This window comes from Schistocerca nitens, chromosome 4 (genome assembly GCF_023898315.1).
Source record: "Schistocerca nitens isolate TAMUIC-IGC-003100 chromosome 4, iqSchNite1.1, whole genome shotgun sequence".
NCBI lineage: Eukaryota > Metazoa > Arthropoda > Insecta > Orthoptera > Acrididae > Schistocerca > Schistocerca nitens.
The window spans coordinates 268,874,162-268,896,445 of record NC_064617.1 but is presented as its reverse complement, the minus strand read 5'-3'; the positions used below and the strand labels follow the sequence as shown (position 1 = coordinate 268,896,445).

Here is a 22,284-nt window from a genome sequence, read left to right as displayed (position 1 = left end):
CCTAGATCACGTACTAAATCATTTAAATCTGCCTGTGTTAACAAATGTGGCGATGACTCACTTGTGCAGTGATATAAAGAATCATCATCTGTGATTTCTTCAGTACTACTTATTTCACTGTCACTCAGAATTTGACCTTGAGCTCTTGAAGGTACTGGAAGGTTGTAGGAATGCTGAAATGGCATTCTCGCTGAAGGCAGATCTGGGTAAACAATGTGCCTCTTCGACTTTTTGCTTGTAAAACCCTGAATTTTTGTTAGACAGAAATAACAATCAGTAACATGGTCCTTAGGCTCCCTCCACACCATGGGAACAGCAAACAATGCCACATTCTCTTTACCTTTCCACCACTGAATTAGTTTGCAGTAACATGTAGCACAACAGAAATGTGGTGCCCATTCTTTATCTTGGTCTCCTACCTCTACTCCAAAGTAATGTTTGTATGCTTTCTTTATGACTGAAGAAATTTTCTTCCTATTTCTGGCAAAAGTGAACTTCCCACAGATGTAGCAGAAGTTTTCCGGCTTATATCGACATCCACGATGACGTGGCATTTCTGCAAATTTAAAAATACCACTTTGGTAATACACTTGTATTAAATTAATAGTAGGGAACTAGAGGAACGCTGATGTGTAAAAACAAGCAGTCGTTTTACCTTCAACACCAGGCTCAATCAGTTTACACACAGGAACTAAAAAATTCAACCGTGGTCAGAAATATGACAGACAGTCACTTGTCAGCCAAAACACCCACTTGTTAAGACTGACACAAATTGCGGCTAACACCACTGTTGTAAACTCGATGCAACTGCCCCTAGGAGGCGTGAAGCTTTACTGCCGAGGCAGCGACCGGCTGTCGCCGTTCGAGTTAATGAGATGTTTCAGGTGGTCTTAATGACACAGGTGTGGCAGCGGTAACCTAATGATGTCTGACTCTTCCCACCTGCTGTTGCACAAGAAATTATCACATTCTATCACTACTGGATGCAGCAACATAACCGTATTTCTCTATAACGTCTCTGTGTTTGCCATGAATTGTGAATATACATATATATACGTATTACATAAAAAGTATCCCTGACAACAATATTTTGTTTACATATTTGAATTTCCCACGGTAAAATGGTCTAGAAGCACATACTTTAATATCAGAAATAGAACCCATGTCGAACAGTGTTATTAGTCGGAAACGAATTCACCCACAACAGATTGTCCCATGTCACTACTAAACTTTTATCGTGACTCTTCACAAGAGCTCTCAAGAACCTGGGATCAAGAAAAAAGAAAAAAAGAGACATCAGTATAGAGGTACCATGAATTGAACATGGGTCCTTCTGCATCAAAGGCAGTGACACTAACTATTCAGTTATTGAGGAGATCTAACACCAATCATGGATTCCAAAACCCATGTCTGGTTCAGATTCATTGATGATGTATTCATGCACCTGGACTGAGGCTGAGTGCACCCTATCCACATTCTTCCAGATCCTCAACACATTCTGCTCCACTTACTTCTCCTGTTCCTCTCCAGCCCAAGAAACCACCGTCCTCAATGCCAACTCCACTTCAACGATGGCTGCAACGTTTGCCACCTGGTGCCATTTTCATCACTGTCAGTGCCGCCTCCCCCTAAATTAACATCCCTGATGCCCATGGTCTTGTTGCTACTGAACACTACCTTTCCCAATGTCTATATTCTCCCATGGTATTAACTTTCACTAGTCTCTATTCTCCATCTGCCTATCCCTTCCCTGCTCCACCTCCAGCTCTTCACATGTCTTCTATCCTGCCACCACATCTGCATAGTTTTTGCCCCTTCTCTACTTCTCTCCTCTCCACTTTTCCACCTACCACGCACACACAGCCTACCAGTGCTGCACCTAACAGCTCACTTATCTTGTCCCCACCAAATTCCTGTGTACTCCCACAAGCAGCACTAGCATCTTCCTCCATGTTCAGCATGCTATGCCTCCTCTTTATCATCCCAACAGTTCTTCTGCATCCTCACTATACCATCACTACCACTCCAGCAAAGAGTGCTCCTCACCCAGACACAGCTGTAGTCACACATTAGCACCCAGAGACAACAATGGCCACATGTACTATGTCTCATGTAGTGAGATGCTGGAGAAACAACACATTCCAAATCAACATGAGAAAGGTGTATTACAAACGTAGTAAAAAAACTCACACAGAAATCAATCACATATTCGTCTAGAAAATAACTAAGTTAATTAAGATAAAGGGCTGTAAAGACTACTCCAATGAAGTTTCCCAAACTGGGCTCTGATTGAAGGGGTAGTATTAGCCAGTACATGAGTTGAGCCAGAGCATTGGTGGATAACTGCTAATGAGTGGAGCTGTGCCTCTATAAATAGCCAGCATACTTGTGGATCTACTTCTGCACACATGACTCAGAGGAGGGAAGTAGATCCCCATTGAGGAGGACCTCTGGTTGCACTTACCTTGCTGTCTATTGGTTGTGATATGATATTTGCTGGTGGCCAGATTCCTGAGAAGCAACACCTTGACGGTATGTATGTACGCAATGCTTCTCTGTCAGCAGGGTTGCTGGACTCTCAGGTATACTGCTGGTATATGACATCCCTCCTCTACAAGAAGAGGAGAGAGATGGCAGCTGGCCTCACCATCAGGGTCAACCTCCATGATGTTGGCAGAACCCCTCAGTGTGTTTTTGTCCAGGGCATCCTGGTCAGTGACAGTTGGGGTCGAGCCAGGGCAGGTGCCGGATGACCACTGTCCACTGGTGAAGGCATAGGGGCTGCCAAAGGTGGTGCTTGGGTGATAGCTTCTGGATGCACAGCAGATGAATCTGGAACAAAAAATGGTACCGGAACCTGCATTGGAAGCTGATGCGGGGGGGTTCAGATTTTTGTGGCAGTAGGAACTATCAGAGAATTGGACCTCCACTGTTGCTTGCCCTAACAGTTGTGTTACTAGTGCTGGAGTCCAGTGGCAGCCATGTTGTAGAACATCAGGACCCAAATGTCATTGCAGATGTAAAACGGTGCCAGTGATCCTATAAAGACACTTCAGCAGCTTGCATGGGTGAAGATGTGAAAGTTGTGATCATTGTGACCACCCATGGAGTTGTTCAGTTGGACTGGCCCCCTCCTGAAGGTTTACCAGATAAAAAGCCATAAAGGTGGAGAATGCATCGTCCAGTGAGTGGTGACGATGGAATTTCAACAGCTGATCTTTAAATGTTTGGACCATTGCCATTGGACATGTGGTTGGATGGTACCATGCGGATGAGAGTGATTGCTGTGGAAACACAAAAGTATGTAAATTCGGCAGATGTATATTGAGCCCCGTTGTCTATGGCAATTGTTTCGAGAAGACAGTTGCAAACATCTGTATCAAGGCTTGGATTGCATGCATTGAGGACATAGAGGATATCCAAGAGATGTAGGGAAAACCAGATCTGCACTGATCGCTATGAACAATGAATGGCCTGGGAAAGGACTTTTGAAATCCAAATAGAGCCATGACCATGGTGTCAATGCCTCCAACCACGGGAAACAGTGACATGCCATGGCTGATTGCTTGCTTTGACAGGATGCATAGGCAGCAATATTGGCATCAATCCCTTTCTGATATGTGTGTTGAGGAGCCAGGCGTTTTGCTAGCACAAAGCGAAGCAGGTGTAGGGTCTGGTGTTGGAGGGAGAATGGAATGATGATCCGAGTCTGGCCATTTTCATCCTGGAGCAGCAGGACACCATTGAGGGCAGAGAATTTTTACCTATGATACCAGTAACTCTGAACTTCTGGGTTGAGCACCTTCTGGTAATTTGATGGCCATCCCCACTGGACCAGAAGAAGGAGCTCGTGAAGAATTGAGTCTTCTGCCAAATGCTGAGCCACTAGTTTGGCATTGATAGTGAGTGAGGTGACAACTTTTTCATCATTGTTCAATTGGCAGCATACTTTTGGATCAGACTGAAAAGAAGAGTCCTGTCTCCCCGGCAGTCTTGAAAGTAAGTCAGCGTTATCATGGTGAGATGTAGAATGGTAGGCGGGATATCATAGGAATAATTGGTGAGAAACAGTGTCCGTCATTGAAGGCGTCGAGCCAGTTTTGTGGGGATGTTCATCTCAGATTGAAAAAGGGCTTGTGGTGTGTGAACAGGGCAAAGTGATGCCCATGCACATAGTCGTGGAATTTTTTTAAAGTGAAGACCATGGCAAGAGCCTCCTTTTTGATCTGCACTGGGCTGATGTCAATGTTTTTGAGATGAAAGCAACAGGCTGTTTCACACCATTGATTATGTTAGAGAGGACAGCTCCTAATCCATAATCGAATGCATCTGCCATGACAACTACAGAGAGTCAGGTATCGTAAGTCATCAGACAAGCAACACCTGTTTAAGATCCTGGAAGGCACGGTATCATGCCTTGTCACAATTCTATGCCATGTTCTTACGTAAGAGATTGTGCAGTGCTTCTGCAACTGTGACAGCATACAATAGTAGCTCAGTTGGCCTAAGGTGGACTGAAACTGTTTCACATTCATCAGAGGTGGCAAATGCTGAATAGCTTAGACATAGTGTGGCATTGGCCAGATACCTGCAACATTGAGGATATGTCCCAAATATTCAACTTGAGGAACAAAAAACTGGCACTTCTCCAAGTTTCAGTGAAGATTTTCCACCTGTAGGATGGAAGAAAGGCCATCCAAGCTAACCACTAGCTATTGGGCAGACTGGCCTGCAACAATGATGTCATCCAGGTAATTGTCTACATCCTCCACTTCCCGTGTAAGGTATTTCAAATACCTCTGAAATATCGCTCAGGTGCCCATAACCCCAAAGGACAGGCGATTGTAGTGGAAGAGATTGAAGAGCATGTTGATCACCAGCAAGTCTCATGCTGCCACATCCAACAGAAGATCTAAATATGCATTGTTGAGGTCAATTTTCATGAAGGTTTTGCCCCCAGCCAGTAGAGTAACAATTTTGCCCACCTTCGGGATGATAGGATATGAATCAACAATGGACTTTTCATTAATCGTGTTCTTGAAGACATCACATATGCGAAGGCGACTGTCCAGTTTGTTGACCAGCACAGTAGGTGTTGCCAACTGACTGTTTGAAACAGGCATCAAGATGTTGCAGCTACATCCATAACTTACCACACAGGGAGGATGGGACATTCTGAGCCTTGAAAAATCAGGGCGAGGCTGTTGGTAGGAGGGTGATGTGGGCTTCAAATCCCATGGCACCTGTAGTAGAAGACTCAAAAACCAAATGATACTTTGAGGAGCATGGAAGTAAGAAATGTCCATGTCTGGCTGTATGCTATTGGTTGCATCGTGCACTTCTAATTCCAAAACGTCGAAGAGATCAAGTCCCAATAAGTCCGCCACCCCAAGAACATCGAAAACAAAGAGGCGCATCTTGGATGTTGTGACACCCTGTTAGATGAGAGCTGTGAACTATCCTTTGTCCATCACTACATTGTTGCTGTAACTGCGAATGTGTTGACTGAATGTTTGGATGGGAGGAGAGCCCAACTGATGGTAGATGCTTCACACAACGATCAAGGAGGTAGAATCAGTGTCCACCTGGGAGTTGACTGGATGCCCACTGACAAACACCTGCAGGGACGATTGTTGATCCCAGATGGGGAGTACTGCATGGACTTGGGGGACCTAACTGCTCTACTGGGAATGAGTCCAACTGAACATAATGCATGTGCATCTTGGAGGAGGCTCAGCAGACCTTTGCTTTGTGACCTGTTTGTAACACAAAGCATATTTGGCACAGTAAAACTGGCACTGGTGCCTAGGATGTGTGGCAAAACAGTGAATGCAAGAGGGCAACTTCTGAGGGTAGTGGGCTGAATACTCTGGTTTACTGGGTGGGGAAAACTCTGCAGAGTGGGGGGCCTGCTGTGCTGGTGGGTGATGGGTGGGATGGGCAGTGTAGATGTGAGATGGATTGTGCAGGGATGCCAATGCACGAATGATGAAAAGACAAAAATCCAAAGTGGGGTCTTTCAACCTCAGTAAATCTGTCTGAAGCCCCTCATCGAGGGCATGCATCAAGATCATGTTTCGAATGAGTGTCATATGACTGTTGATAGTTACCTTTTGAATACTGAAAACAGCATTATCGATAGAGACCTTGGAGCATCATGATCCAATCCCAATACAATTGCCCCTGTTTCTTATGGTAGCTACAGAATTTGTGGTGCGCTGCTGCAGTGTGCATCCTTGAATCAAAGTATTCTTGCACACAACATTTCAGTTACTCATATGATGGGGCATGTGGTTCAAGTTCAGGTTGTGATTGCTGAAGAAGACAGTAGGCTTCCAGTGTTAGTAGGCAAGATAGGCAAGGAGGAATACTCAACAATGGATGTTGCCAGAGATACCATAAACAAGAAAATGTTGCTCAATGCAGGCCTTATAATTTGTCTGATGTTCCACTTTCCTGTCAAATGCCAGAAATGGCAGAGGACCTCTGTGGAGGCTTTTAGCCAGGAGTCTCTTTGAGAAGAGCATTGCAGTCCATCAACAGATGCCGTAGTAATAGCCGCCATCATGTTTATCAGCCCCTGTACAACATGCTGCACATCTCGGAGGAAGAGCGACATCATTTGCATCACATCGAGACATTCAGGAACTGGGTGTCTGGCCACAGGAAAGCAAGAAGATCTGGCGTATCTCTTGACTCAGGGGGAGTAAAGAACAAAAGAAAATACATGTAAACACCTGGGTCCAAAGAAAACCTCACTGCTAAACTGCTGTGTCTCATGTATTAAGATACCAGAGAAACATGTTCCACATCAACAAGAGAAATGTGTATTACAATGCAACAGGATAATAGCTGAACAAAAACTTCTTCTTACAGAGCGAATACAGAACTTCCTCAGAAGTTGATCAAGTGTGTGCATGGAAAATGACAAAGTTAATAAAGATGAAGGGAAGTAAAGACTACTTCAATGAAATTTCCCACTGGAAGGAAGGAGAGTGTACTCAGCAGCAGGTGGCTGAAGGTAGTTTTCAGAGGCAATGTTGGACAATTCTGAAGTCCTGCTGAGGTGGCTTCAACTGGGCTCTGATTGAAGGACTAGTATTAGCCAGCACAGAGTTGGCCAAGAGTGTCAGCGGAGAACTCTTAAGTGGAGCTTTGCCACTATAAATAGCTGGTGCATGTAGGTATATTACTGGATCTACTTTTACACGTGTGACTTGACAGAGGGAGGTAGATCCCCAGTGAGGAGAATTTCTGGTTGATTAGATTAGATTAGATTAGATTAATACTAGTTCCATGGATCATGAATACGATATTTCGTAATGATGTGGAACGAGTCAAATTTTCCAATACATGACATAATTAAGTTAATTTAACAACATACTTAAGTTAATATAACAACTTTATTTTTTTGTGTTTTTTTATTTTATTTTTTAAATTTTTTTCTTTTTTTTCTTTATTTATATCTAAAATTCCTCTATGGAGTAGAAGGAGTTGTCATTCAGAAATTCTTTTAATTTCTTCTTAAATACTTGTTGGTTATCTGTCAGACTTTTGATACTACACTCATGGAAATGGAAAAAAGAACACATTGACACCGGTGTGTCAGACCCACCATACTTGCTCTGGACACTGTGAGAGGGCTGTACAAGCAATGATCACACGCACGGCACAACGGACACACCAGGAACCGCGGTGTTGACTGTCGAATGGCGCTAGCTGCGCAGCATTTGTGCACCGCCGCCGTCAGTGTCAGCCAGTTTGCTGTGGCATACGGAGCTCCATCGCAGTCTTTAACACTGGTAGCATGCTGCGACAGCGTGGACGTGAACCGTATGTGCAGTTGACGGACTTTGAGCGAGGGCGTATAGTGGGCATGCGGGAGGCCGGGTGGACGTACCGCCGAATTGCTCAACACGTGGGGCGTGAGGTCTCCACAGTACATCGATGTTGTCGCCAGTGGTCGGCGGAAGGTGCACGTACCCGTCGACCTGGGACCGGACCGCAGCGACGCATGGATGCACGCCAAGACCGTAGGATCCTACGCAGTGCCGTAGGGGACCGCACCGCCACTTATCAGCAAATTAGGGACACTGTTGCTCCTGGGGTATCGGCGAGGACCATTCGCAACCGTCTCCATGAAGCTGGGCTACGGTCCCGCACACCGTTAGGCCGTCTTCTGCTCACGCCCCAACATCGTGCAGCCCGCCTCCAGTAGTGTCGCGACAGGCGTGAATGGAGGGACGAATGGAGACGTGTCGTCTTCAGCGATGAGAGTCGCTTCTGCCTTGGTGCCAATGATGGTCGTATGCGTGTTTGGCGCCGTGCAGGTGAGCGCCACAATCAGGACTGCATACGACCGAGGCACACAGGGCCAACACCCGGCATCATGGTGTGGGGAGCGATCTCCTACACTGGCCGTACACCACTGGTGATCGTCGAGGGGACACTGAATAGTGCACGGTACATCCAAACCGTCATCGAACCCATCGTTCTACCATTCCTAGACCGGCAAGGGAACTTGCTGTTCCAACAGGACAATGCACGTCCGCATGTATCCCGTGCCACCCAACGTGCTCTAGAAGGTGTAAGTCAACTACCCTGGCCAGCAAGATCTCCGGATCTGTCCCCCATTGAGCATGTTTGGGACTGGATGAAGCGTCGTCTCATGCGGTCTGCACGTCCAGCACGAACGCTGGTCCAACTGAGGCGCCAGGTGGAAATGGCATGGCAAGCCGTTCCACAGGACTACATCCAGCATCTCTACGATCGTCTCCATGGGAGAACAGCAGCCTGCATTGCTGCGAAAGGTGGATATACACTGTACTAGTGCCGACATTGTGCATGCTCTGTTGCCTGTGGTTCTGTCAGTGTGATCATGTGATGTATCTGACCCCAGGAATGTGTCAATAAAGTTTCCCCTTCCTGGGACAATGAATTCACGGTGTTCTTATTTCAATTTCCAGGAGTGTATTTGGTAAGTGACCAAAGACTTTAGTGCCAGTATAATTCACCCCTTTCTGTGCCAAAGTTAGGATGATCTTCACTATTCAAGATTAAATCTTTCTCCTAGTATTGTACTTATGCACACTGCTATTACTTTTGAATTGGGTTTGGTTGTTAATAACAAATTTCATAAGAGAGTATATATATACTGAGAAGCTACTGTGAATATCCCTAGATCCTTAAATAAATGTCTGCAGGATGATCTTGGGTGGACTCCAGCTATTATTCTGATTACACGCTTTTGTGCAATAAATACTTCATTCCTCAGTGATGAATTACCCCAAAATATGATGCCATATGAAAGCAATGAGTGAAAATAGGCGTAGTAAGCTAATTTACTAGGATGTTTATCACCAAAATTTGCAATGACCCTTATTGCATAAGTAGCTGAACTCAAACGTTTCAGCAGATCAATGTGTTTCTTCCAATTTAATCTCTCATCAATTGACACAGCTAAAAATTTGGAATATTCTACCTTAGCTATATGCTTCTGATTAAGGTCTATATTTATTAATGGCGTCATACCATTCACTGTACGGAACTGTATGTACTGTGTCTTATCAAAATTCAGTGAGAGTCCATTTACAAGGAACCACTTAGTAATTTTCTGAAAGACAGTATTGACAATTTCATCAGTTAATTCTTGTTTGTCAGGTGTGATTACTATATTTGTATCATCAGCAAAGAGAACTAACTTTGCCTCTTCATGAATATAGAATGGCAAGTCATTAATATATATTAAGAACAACAAAGGACCCAAGACTGACCCTTGTGGAACCCCATTCTTGATAGTTCCCCAGTTTGAGGAATGTGCTGATCTTTGCATGTTATGAGAACTACATATTTCAACTTTCTGCACTCTTCCAGTTAGGTACGAATTAAACCATTTGTGCACTATCCCACTCATGCCACAATACTTGAGCTTGTCTAGCAGAATTTCATGATTTACACAATCAAAAGCCTTTGAGAGATCACAAAAAATCCCAATGGGTGGTGTTCGGTTATTCAGATCATTCAAAATTTGATTGGTGAAAGCATATATGGCATTTTCTGTTGAAAAACCTTTCTGGAAACCAAACTGACATTTTGTTAGTAATTCATTTTTACAGATATGTGAAGCTACTCTTGAATACATTACTTTCTCAAAAATTTTGGATAAAGCTGTTAGAAGGGAGATTGGACGGTAATTGTTGACATCAGATCTATCCCCCTTTTTATGCAAAGGTATAACAATAGCATATTTCAGTCTATCAGGGAAAATGCCCTGTTCCAGAGAGCTGTACAGGATGGCGGGTATGGGCAGGCAGTGGGCGTTGTGGAATAATAGGGTAATTTTTAGAGAAAGGCCATTTATTGGCTAAAGCATGTTGAAAAGGGGCTACAAAGGCCTAGGGAGGTGAGGGTGAGCCAGAGCTTACAATTTGGCGAACATTGTTCGCGAAGCTACCGAAAGTGGTTGTCTGCCAAAACTAAGTCCACAGTGCCGCAGCACCGGGAGAAGCGGGAGATGTTCAATGCTACAGGGCGCGCATCCGACTCACGGGTGAGCAAGAATACAAGAGAGCGAGACCGGCAACGGGCGGCCTGGTATGTTCGACGCACCACGCGGCTTCCTCCGCCCTGATTGGTCAGGACCGAGCAAACCGTGCGGGCGGCATGGAACTTTCCAGAGCGTTGCCTGCTAAGCGACGCCTGGGGTGGCGTTATCTCGTCAGCACATGAGAGAGGCGCGTGATCAAGGTGCCCTTCATTGGTGCTGACTTCCTGTTACTAAACCGTGGGACGAAAGAATTTACAGGCAGCTAACACTGCCGGCCGTGGCTTGACCACAATGGAAAAATGAAGTTACCGGTTGGAGGCTCATATAATAAAGTAAATTCCTTATTGTCTGGCTCATCCTTTACAGAGCTATTACACAGGTGGCTGAGAATCTTACTTATCTGTTGAGAACAAGCTTTTAGTATTTTGCTGGAAATGCCATCAATTCCATGTGAGTTTTTGCTTTTAAGCAAGTTTATTATTTTCCTAATTTCAGAGGGAGAAGTGGGTGAGATTTCAATTGTATCAAATTGCATAGGTATGGCCTCTTCCATTAACAGCCTAGCATCTTCTAATGAACACCTGGATCCTACTATATCCACAACATTTAGAAAATGATTATTAAAAATATTTTCAACTTCTGACTTTTTGTTCGTAAAGTTTTCATTCAATTTTATGGTAATACTGTCTTCCTCTGCTCTTGGTTGACCTGTTTCTCTTTTAATAATATTCCAAATTGTTTTAATTTTATTATCAGAGTTGCTGATTTCAGACATGATACACATACTCCTGGATTTTTTAATAACTTTTCTTAATATAACACAGTAGTTTTTATAATGTTTGATAGTTTCTGGGTCACTACTCTTTCTTGCTGTCAGATACATTTCCCTTTTCCGGTTACAGGATATTTTTATACCCTTAGTAAGCCATGGTTTGTTACAAGGTTTCTTATGAGTATATTTAACTGTTTTCTTGGGGAAGCAGTTTTCAAATGCATTTACAAAAATGTCATGAAATAAATTATATTTTAAATTGGCATCAGGTTCACGGTACACCTCATCCCAGTCTAACTGCTGTAGGCTTTCCCTGAAATTTGCAATTGTTAAATCGTTGACTGAACGTACTACTTTGTGGCTGTGTGTGCCGCCATATTGGCGGGTGACCTTGAACGAGCTTCGCCTCTCTGCCGCTAGAGCTCGGAGGAGCGCGCTATAGTTTTAACTTGCGCTTGCCCCACTGTTTATCAGTTGTGATATGACACTCTCTGATGGCTGAGTCCTCGGAAGAGATGCCTTCGAGGGTTGCTGGTCCATCTAGCATACTGCTGGTGTTTGGCAATGGGTGTGTGGGAGTTATTCATGTGTGAATGTGTGCATGTTTTGTTTTGTCTATGTCTGAAGTAGGGCTTCGGCTGGTAGCTAATAATATATAGCAATATGCCTATGTGCCACTCAACATGTAAGCCACCAACCTGAATTTCTGCAGTGTCCATTGGCTCCTCGGTAGCATGGCAGTCTGTTCTCTTGAAGCTGTAAATCTTATTGAGTGTTCACTCAAAAATGTACACAATATCACAGTTTAATTCACACTTTTTTGAACATTTATTAGCATCAGAGTTTTAAGGTTGGGCTGATGACCAGTTTTTCAACTTTGTTAGATTATTTAGTATGTAAGTTGGATTTGGTGCTCACAAATAACCAGAATTACTTACATACAGGTAGATCGTAAAGTTATTGAAGCACTAGTAAATGAAACACTGTCCAATAATAAGTGGAGTTCTGATGAGTCATTAATAAAACATTTAATTGGGACACAAAACTGTCCAAATTCAAACGAAATGTTGTAGTTTGCGTACTATCTTGTAATAATCCACCAGATAAAAACAGACTGCAATAGATCACTTAGTTCAGACATTAATGATAATCACAATGCTCAAATGATGATCACAACACAATTCAGACAAAATACCCATTAATTTGAACTACAGAGAACGCTTGAGAGTTTGACAGTTTTCACAGATACCAATAAATGTGTTTTCATGGGGAACTTGTGCACAGCTATTGTATGCCTAAATATCAGGAGATACTCAACATAGGTGTTATGTACTTGTTAGCTCAACGGGGCTGGGTACAGACTGCATACTTTGAGTGACATCTGATTATTTAAAGAGTGGCATATGAACAAATTGGTATTTCAGAAGCTACACAATCATTTGAATAATGGATAGGTTGGATTTTGCTACTCAGAATGCACTATAAGTATCTAGCATTAAGCTCAAAATGTTTTCCCTCTAGATGTTGTTATTGTAATTTTAAATAGCCATTTGTTTTAATTAATAGAACTTCCAGTAAATCTAATTACATAATTGAAATCAGACTGTTTAGTGCAACAAACTGAACAATAAATTTGAGTGGAATACAGTTTTCATAATATTTTTACATTTACAGTTAGATGTAACTCCTTGTATAAATAACTGTGTTGTGAATATGACAGAAATCAGAGGAAAAGTGTAGCTATTGATGGAGTTTGAAGTCATAACAGATGGAGTAGTTCCATCTTACTGTGTCACAAACACTCACTATATGCTGAGTAGTAATCTACCCTTTTTGTAGTGTCAATACTCCATCCCAGGTTTTCCGTTGTTTAAATCATAAACTTCATACTTCAAACAACTTCCATACTTTTCCTGTAATTTGGAGGACTTTACTCTATTCCATTCTCTTGTCTAGCCTCAGCATTATTACTGCAGACTGATCTTGCTCCAACATTGTTATTGCTAACTGCAGTTTACAATTGTGCTAAGTTTTCTCAAGCTATTGCCAAATCAGCTTGATGTTTCAAGATTAACTTCCCATTTTCCAGTATAGTTACAATCAGTGGATCTGTAGAACTGTGGACAGTTACCTTGATATATTGTGCTGTTTTTGCAAGAAGAAGTATAACCCAAGCCTTGGAGAAATGTCTTACAGGTTGTACACAGAAATAATGTACAAGATTTGTCTTCATTACTGTGGGGTTGTTACAAGACACAAGAACACCAAGATGATGCAGTCACCATAGTTACATATGATGATCATTTGGGATTATGTTGTTGTTATTTAAGATGAAAAGGTCACCACATAGTGTATTTTGTGTGTAGATTAAATTAAATCCAAACTGCAGAGTGCACTGTTCTTCTCTGCTAAAAAGTTAAGTCTAGAGTGCGGCCCTCTCAATTCAACATATATGTTGTCTAGAGCAGTATTTGTTTACCACTGTGATACAGAGCTATGATTGCTAACCTATCATTATATCACATGTTGCCGTGGTTTGATGAGTTTCTTTCTTGGTTCCTAATTATTCTTTTACACAAATTTAATTCGTTATCAATCTTGTAATTTTACACCTTTAACTTTGAGGTTTCCGCTTGCCATTTCAGGCTTCCCTATGTCCATATTTGACGATTGCAGTTTTTGCTTTAATCCCATCATAATATGACTTTTAAATATGACTCATGTGATCTCTGCTGTTCAAGGCAAGTGAATCTCTTTACTTCTCACCTTTAGCTTAGCTGTCCTATTGATCAATGCTAGATAGGTTTGTGAAAAACTGTTATGTAATAAGAGTTTTGCTACTTATTACAAATAATCTGAAGATGTGCTAACCATTTGAAATGCATCATTATTAATAAAACATTCCCACCAGAGACTATTTTCTGTTTTTAGAATGTTGTGCTACTTTTGCTGCATCAGGTGACACTGGTTTGGCATAATTTGTACAGAAATATAAGTTGAAGGAAATGTAGATGCAATGTAAGTGATGGAGATTATGTAGCATTGTTTGTAATGTTCGTGAGTTTTGAGTTTGTTTCGTATCCTGCTGTTACTCAACATTTAATGTGAACAAGATTTCTCTTGGTTGTCTTTCTGCCTATATTAGATGTTGCAACAACCTTTTACAAATTGTAGCCATAAACCATTAAAACTTAAACAGAAGTAGTTTCATAATGTGATACTGAATTCTGATCCTGCTAAGAAATGTATACTAGGATCTTTATGGATAGATTTTCTGTGTAGGTAAATACAGCTGACTGTGAATACATTGTAGGGATTTTCAAACCTTGAAGCCATGGAGGATTGATATTTTTGATGTCATTGAGTAAGTACAGGGAGTGCCTCCTATTTTCCCTGCCCTTGTTAGCCGCACAGTCTAATGTGCTGCTTCCCAAGCAGGAAGGTGTGCTGATCCCCGGCACGAATCTGTCCGTTGGATTAGTGTTGAGGTTTGGTGTGCCAGCCAGCCTGTGTATGGTTTTTAAGTCGGTTTTCCATCTGCCTCAGTGACTGCAGGCTGGTTCCTCTTATTCCACCTCAGTTACACTATGTCGATGATTGCTGCACAAACACTGTCTCCATATACATGTACTCCATAATTACTCTACCACACAAACATTTGGGGTGGGTAGACTGCTGTGGCGTGTTGTGGGGTTGTGAACTGCTATGGGCTACAGTGGGATGAAGCCTCTCTGTCATTTCTAGGTCCCCGGTTTTAATAAAAACAGTATAGATAACAATAAATTAGTTATTTTTAACTCTAGTATTCAGGTTTGGTCCATATGACCGTCTTCAGACTGAAGGCTGAGCAGTTCATGACAGGTACCAATCAATACTACATATCGGCTCCATGAATGGGCTCCTCATATCATCTGGAGCCTTTGGTTCAATTGTGGTCATATGCACAGGAACCATTTACCAGAACTGAAAATAAATACACTCCTGGAAATGGAAAAAAGAACACATTGACACCGGTGTGTCAGACCCACCATACTTGCTCCGGACACTGCGAGAGGGCTGTACAAGCAATGATCACACGCACGGCAAAGCGGACACACCAGGAACCGTGGTGCTGGCCTTCGAATGGCGCTAGCTGCGCAGCATTTGTGCACCGCCGCCATCAGTGTCAGCCAGTTTGCCGTGGCATACGGAGCTCCATCGCAGTCTTTAACACTGGTAGCATGCCGCGACAGCGTGGACGTGAACCGTATGTGCAGTTGACGGACTTTGAGCGAGGGCGTATTGTGGGCATGCGGAAGGCCGGGTGGACGTACCGCCGAATTGCTCAACACGTGGGGCGGGAGGTCTCCACAGTACATCGATGTTGTCGCCAGTGGTCGGCGGAAGGTGCACGTGCCTGTCGACCTGGGACCGGACCGCAGCGACGCACGGATGCACGCCAAGACTGTAGGATCCTACGCAGTGCCGTAGGGGACCGCACCGCCACTTCCCAGCAAATTAGGGACACTATTGCTCCTGGGGTATCGGCGAGGACCATTCGCAACCGTCTCCATGAAGCTGGGCTACGGTCCCGAACACCGTTAGGCCATCTTCCGCTCACGCCCCAACATCGTGCAGCCCGCCTCCAGTGGTGTCGCAACAGGCGTGAATGGAGGGACGAATGGAGACGTGTCGTCTTCAGCGATGAGAGTCGCTTCTGCCTTGGTGCCAATGATGGTCGTATGCATGTATGCCGCCGTGCAGGTGAGCGCCACAATCAGGACTGCATACGACCGAGGCACACAGGGCCAACACCCGGCATCATGGTGTGGGGAGCGATCTCCTACACTGGCCGTACACCACTGGTGATCGTCGAGGGGACACTGAATAGTGCACGGTACATCCAAACCGTCATCGAACCCATCGTTCTACCATTCCTAGACCGGCAAGGGAACTTGCTGTTCCAACAGGACAATGCACGTCCGCATGTATCCCGTGCCACCCAACGTGCTCTAGAAGGTGTAAGTCAACTACCCTGGCCAGCAAGATCTCCGGATCTGTCCCCCATTGACCATGTTTGGGACTGGATGAAGCGTCATCTCACGCGGTCTGCACGTCCAGCACGAACGCTGGTCCAACTGAGGCGCCAGGTGGAAATGGCATGGCAAGCCGTTCCACAGGACTACATCCAGCATCTCTACGATTGTCTCCATGGGAGAATAGCAGCCTGCATTGCTGCGAAAGGTGGATATACACTGTACTAGTGCCGACATTGTGCATGCTCTGTTGCCTGTGTCTATGTGCCTGTGGTTCTGTCAGTGTGATCATGTGATGTATCTGACCCCAGGAATGTGTCAATAAAGTTTCCCCTTCTTGGGACAATGAATTCATGGTGTTCTTATTTCAATTTCCAGGAGTGTAATTTAGTGTAATGTAGGCTGCCTTTTATTAAAATATGGAGGGTTGACTATCAAAGAAGCATTGTATTTTTATTTGCTTGAAATACGCTTCTGTTAGAGAACCATTACAAGTTTCTTTGCAAGTTAAGAATTCTTTTCCTTAAAGTTATAAAAGTTCCAACTTATTATAGTGTTTTATCAGATCCCACTCTTGTATACATTAAATCATATAAATCAACAGGAATTTACAGAATGCTACAAACAGTTAATACAAAATGCAGTTAGAGTTAATGTCACTAGTGATAACTAAAAAAGTGATCAATAGTAGCATTAATTTTTAATTATATCCAACAATTTTTGGCAAAGACAGTAGGTTGTCATTTGCAAGGGTAGTACAAAACTGTGTAGTTAATTGTAAATAACTTAATCTCAATAAATTTCTCATTGGAATCTTAAGTTATGAATAAATCAGTTACTGAATTTATAAAATTCTTCAGGCTCTCTCAGCAATCTGTTGACATCTTGAGATGTTGGACATTCTGCCAGACATCAGTGTCATTCATGCACAATATTTGGACAATATGACTCATTATCTTCATCAGGTGCTACCTGAGACTGCTTGTCAAGTGAAACAGGTCCAGGATCTACACTTACGACTGTCCCCCTCTATTGTCAGTTCCAGGCATTGTGTCTGCAGTCCACTCCCACTAGAAGCATCCTTGGGCATTCCCTCTTTGATCCAGTGTGCCAAGCCAAGCATTGACGATTGATCTTCAGTACAGGCACCTGTCCACGTGCTGGCATCCCATTTTCAGTCTGATGGTGGTTTTAGGTGTTTCCTCTGTGTGGAGTGAAGACGAAACACCACTGCCTAGCCTCATGCACCAGATCAAATAGGGAACACCCAAGAGTCCTTGTAGCAGGAGTGGAATGCAGAGGCACCACCTTAAACTGCACCAGACTGAAAACATAATGCCAACAAGTAGACAGGTGTGGTAGACCGAAGATGGAACACCAGTGCTCAGCCTGGCACACCAGACTGGAGAAGGAACACCTAAGAATGCTTGTAGTGGGAGCAGACCACAGAGGAAACATCTATAATCTCACCAGACCAAAAACAGAATGCCAAGCACACAGAGAAGTGCACCAGACTGAAGACAGAATACCAGGTCTTGGCCTGTCGCATCAAACCAAAAGGGGAATGCCTAAGGATGCTTCTGGCAGGAGCAGACTGTATACAGAACCCCTGGAACTGACCATGGAGGGGGAAGGCTGTAGATGTAAATACTGGACCCATTCAACTCAATGACCAGTCTCAGGTAGCACCTGATGAAGATAACGAGTCATGTTGTGAAATATTATGCATGTACAATGCTGATACAGGAAGAATAACTGATACATCGAGGTGTCTACTTAATTTATATTCCTGAGTTACTACACGTCTATCTCTCTCTCTCTGTATCTTTCTCTTTGTGTAAATTAATACCTATTTATAATTTTCTAGGATCTAAGTAATTTAATCTTTGTTTTATTTTATGTATGTCTGATAATAAGGAAATTCTTGGAGAGAGAGAGAGGGAGAGCACTGAGAATAAGAGCAGCTTCCTGATATGATCAATGTTTTGTTAGGAGCGGATATCAACTGCTGCACATCTGAGGGTGATTCACCCATGTATCTGGCAGTGTATGGTTTGTCCAAGAAACGTGGTGTTTGGAATCCAAGCATTCTTAACTTGCTGTACAAGCATGGTAATGTTATTTTATTATCTCCTTTGGTTTAATTAGGTAATTTCAATGAGAAGAATATTGCTTTTGGTGTTAACAATTTTCACCTGGCTTACTTGTCAGTATTCTCCGGCAAGATAGCTTTATTCTCTCTTAGAACAAACTAAAGAAAGTAGATACTGAGTGAAACAAATGTTTAGTTTGTAGCTATGCCAAGTGCCCATGTTACATTTGTTGTTAATCAGATTAATCACTGTAGAGACTGACAGTACAATAAAACAATGTTCCTGTCATTCTTAAAATGTAATGAGGGAAGAAAATGAGTGTATTTCTTAATCCCATTCATTTTTATGTTGTAACATACTCATACTCACATCAATGATGGTACATTTTTCAAGGGAGGCAATGAAAATTTTGACAATTCAGTTTATAAAGCCATTGTCCTAGTTGTATATCAAAAGAACAGACTAATGGTAAATGAAGTGATTTATGTTACAGTGGACAAGAAATGTAAATATACTTAGTTGAAATTGAAGCTACGTGCAAGATCATTTGGGTTCAGACTCAGGCTAAAGGCATGCATAAACTTATGATTGGGTTCTTCTGTTGACCTTCAGATTTGCTCCCAACTAACTTTAGAGAAAACATCAACTCCCTGTTACACTTGTTTCCCAGTCATACTGTCATAATTGGAGGAGATTTTAATCAGGCAATGATCAGTTGAGATAGTTACAGTTTTGTAACTTGTGGGCGTGACAAGACATGCTGTGGAACAATAGTAAATGCTTTTTATGAATACTGCTTTGAAAAAATGGCATGGAAGCACTCTCATGAAAAAAGTATTTTAGATGTAAGGGCGACAAATATATCTGACTTTTTTGAGGATGTCCACTTTGAAAATGATCTCAGTGATCATGCAATATAAGTTGTGTCACAGTAACTGCAAACATTGCACTCTGAACTCTGGAGATATTTATATATTTATTCCAGTTATTGATCACAATTCATTACACCAGACTTAATTTTTGTTGATAATGACCATCTCCATATCTAAAAAATCTAGAGGCATCTTGGCTGTAACACAAATAATTTTTTTACATTTTAGAAAACTGCATCAGATGCATTTGGGATCATTATGAAGACATGTCACTATAAAACAAAATGCAACAGAGTATCACAAATCAAGATTCCAACCAGGATAAGTGCAACATGATATTATATTCTTCAACAAACAGTAGTCTTATAAACACATGATGAGATGGAGTGGCTACTGTCAAACAGAACATCTTTAGCATAACTCTTTTATATATCAACAATATGGAATGGATAGATTATTATTCACCATGTAGAGGAGGTCTTGAGTTGCAGACAAGAACAATCAAAAGGAATGATGGAAAGATTTCAGCTTTTGGTCAAAGTCTTCCTTCATAAGTAAAAAAACTCACACGTATTGAGACAGAACAACTCTCACACGTCTCCTGGCACTAAGGCCGAAATGTGGCTGCATATGATAAAAAACGCAGTCTGTCTGGTGTTGGTAGTGAGAATAAGGAAGAGGCATGGGTTGGAAAGTGAGTGGGATAGCAGGGTAGTGTGATTGGGGAAGAAGCTAGTGCTGCCTGTGGGAGCATGCAAGAATATGATGGGGACAGGATACGGCTGCACTAGATGCAGCATTGGAAGGCTGTGTGTGGCAGGGAGGAGTGGGGAGGCATGGGAGAAAGGTGAGGAGAGAAGTAGAGAGGAAGAAGGAATATGTAGGAGCATTGGTGGGAAAGAAGGCAAATTCAGCACTGTGATTGGAGCAGGGAAGTGGATAGGTAGGTGGAGGATAGGGAGTAGCGAAGGTCAAGGCCAGGGGGTTAAGGGAGTGAAAGATATGTTGTAGGAAGAGTTCCCACCTGCACAGTTCAGAGCAACTGGTACTGATGCTAAGAAACCATATGGCATAGGCTGTGAAGCAGTCATCAAGGTGAAGCACATAGTGCTAGATGGTATGACCAGGAAACGGGTGGTCCATCTCCCTCTTGGCCATAGTTTGTCAGTGGCTATTCATGTGGAGAGACCGCTTGATAGTTGTCATGCCCGTGTAGAATGTGACACTGTGGTTGCTGCTAAGTTGGTAGAACACAGAATGAGATTTTCACTCTGCAGTGGAGTGTGCGCTGATATGAAACTTCCTGGCAGATTAAAACTGTGTGCTGGACCAAGACTCGAACTTGGGACCTCTGCCATTCGCAGGCAAGTGCTCTACCATCTGAGCTACCCCAGCATGACTCACGCCCTGTCCTCACAGCTTCACTTCTGCCAGTATCTTGTCTCCTACCTTCCAAACTTTACAGAAGCTCTCCTGTGAACCTTGCAGAATAGCACTCCTGAAAGAAAGGATATTGCGAAGACATGGCTTGGCCTTAGCCGGGGGGATGTTTCCAGAATTAGATTTTCACTCTGCTGCAGAGTGTGTGCTGATATGAAACCTCCTGGCAGATTAAAACTACGTGCCGGACCAAGACTCTAACTCGGGACCTCTGCCTTTTGTGGGCAAGTGCTCTACCATCTGAGCTCCCCAAGCATGACTCACGCCCCATCCTCACAGCTTCACTTCTGCCAGTATCTCGTCTCCCACCTTCCAAACTTTACATAAATGAATATGAACCATTCTGTGATCATAAATGGTCCTTAAACCTGATATCAAATGATTGCTTATTTTTAGTGGTCACATTGGTACAATGAATCCTATATACCCCGACACTGAAAATTTGTTTTCTTGTATTTGTTAAGTCTAACTCCCAAATTTTATATGTTGTTCCTTGGAAGGCACACCTGACATTGGACTGAACTTTCATGAAATATCATGGTCACAGGTTTGACTTTAGCTATACTTTTACTACTGTCTGCACATCAATGGAAGCGTCCGATTCCATCCATCTGCTTTGACCCGTGACATAAGGGTGTGGTGGTGTGTGATATCATTATGGCATAGAGTTTATGAGTTGGTGTGTTTGTAGATGTCATCTTGTTATTGTTTGATGGTGCCCTCTGGTGGTGTGTGTGTATGTGTTGAATGTAATTTGTTGTATTGGGTTCATTTGAGCCTTGGTGTTGGATGTGTGAAGTTGTTGGCATGTTTGTAGTTCCAAAAGTAGGATTGGAAGTTTTTTCAGTGAGCTATCAATTAGTTTTTTTTGTTCATGTGTTTGGCATTTTTGGTAGGCGTTATTGGTCTGCTGTTTGTGGTCGGTAAGATGTTTAATTTTTTGTGTAGCTTCTGTTGTTAGGTATGGCTATGATGATGAAATATAACAGTGCTATGTTGTAATTGGAAATGGGGGAGGACATGTTGTCTGTTAGTAAATTCCTCCGGCTATTTGGTCTGATTGCTGAGACTATGAAGTGTAGTATTTGTCGCGAGAACATGAGGATGACCAAGTTCCGACATCTCGGATCAGGGACGGGTACATGTGGCAGTGTCGGCATGTGTGTATGTGTATGTGTGATTGGAGTGAGTGACCTAGTTTACAGTGTTAGAATTTGTTGGTGGTAAGTAATTGTTTTTTTTTTGGGTCTATTCTTCTTCTTGAGTTGTGATGTTTTGTGTATTTATGGTGTATTGAATGTGTTTTAATGTATGTAGGGATGTTTGATTTTTTAGGTGTTGTGGTTTTGGCTTTATTTATCATAGCTGTAAGGGTTGGTATTTTGGTATCAGTAGTTTTGGATGACCTATGTAGGTCTAGAAAAATGACCGATTCCAATTTTCGTAGTTTTAGTTGAAGGTGTTGGTGTTTTAGTATCTAGGTCAAGGGAAGTGTCAGATCCCTGTAGATTTTGTTGCTGTAGTGGAATGTTGTAATTTTTTTGTC

At 42.7% G+C, this 22,284-nt stretch overlaps 1 protein-coding gene across 1 annotated transcript in view; it reads left to right on the top strand.

The window, feature by feature from the left end:
- Positions 1 to 22,284, top strand: part of LOC126251728 (ankyrin-1-like) — a 165,477-nt gene that overhangs the window by 55,133 nt on the left and 88,060 nt on the right. Inside the window, exon 6 of the mRNA XM_049952332.1 lies at positions 18,326 to 18,445. Coding sequence (XP_049808289.1) covers positions 18,326 to 18,445 — 120 coding nt within the window. The remainder of the gene's footprint in view (positions 1 to 18,325; positions 18,446 to 22,284) is intronic.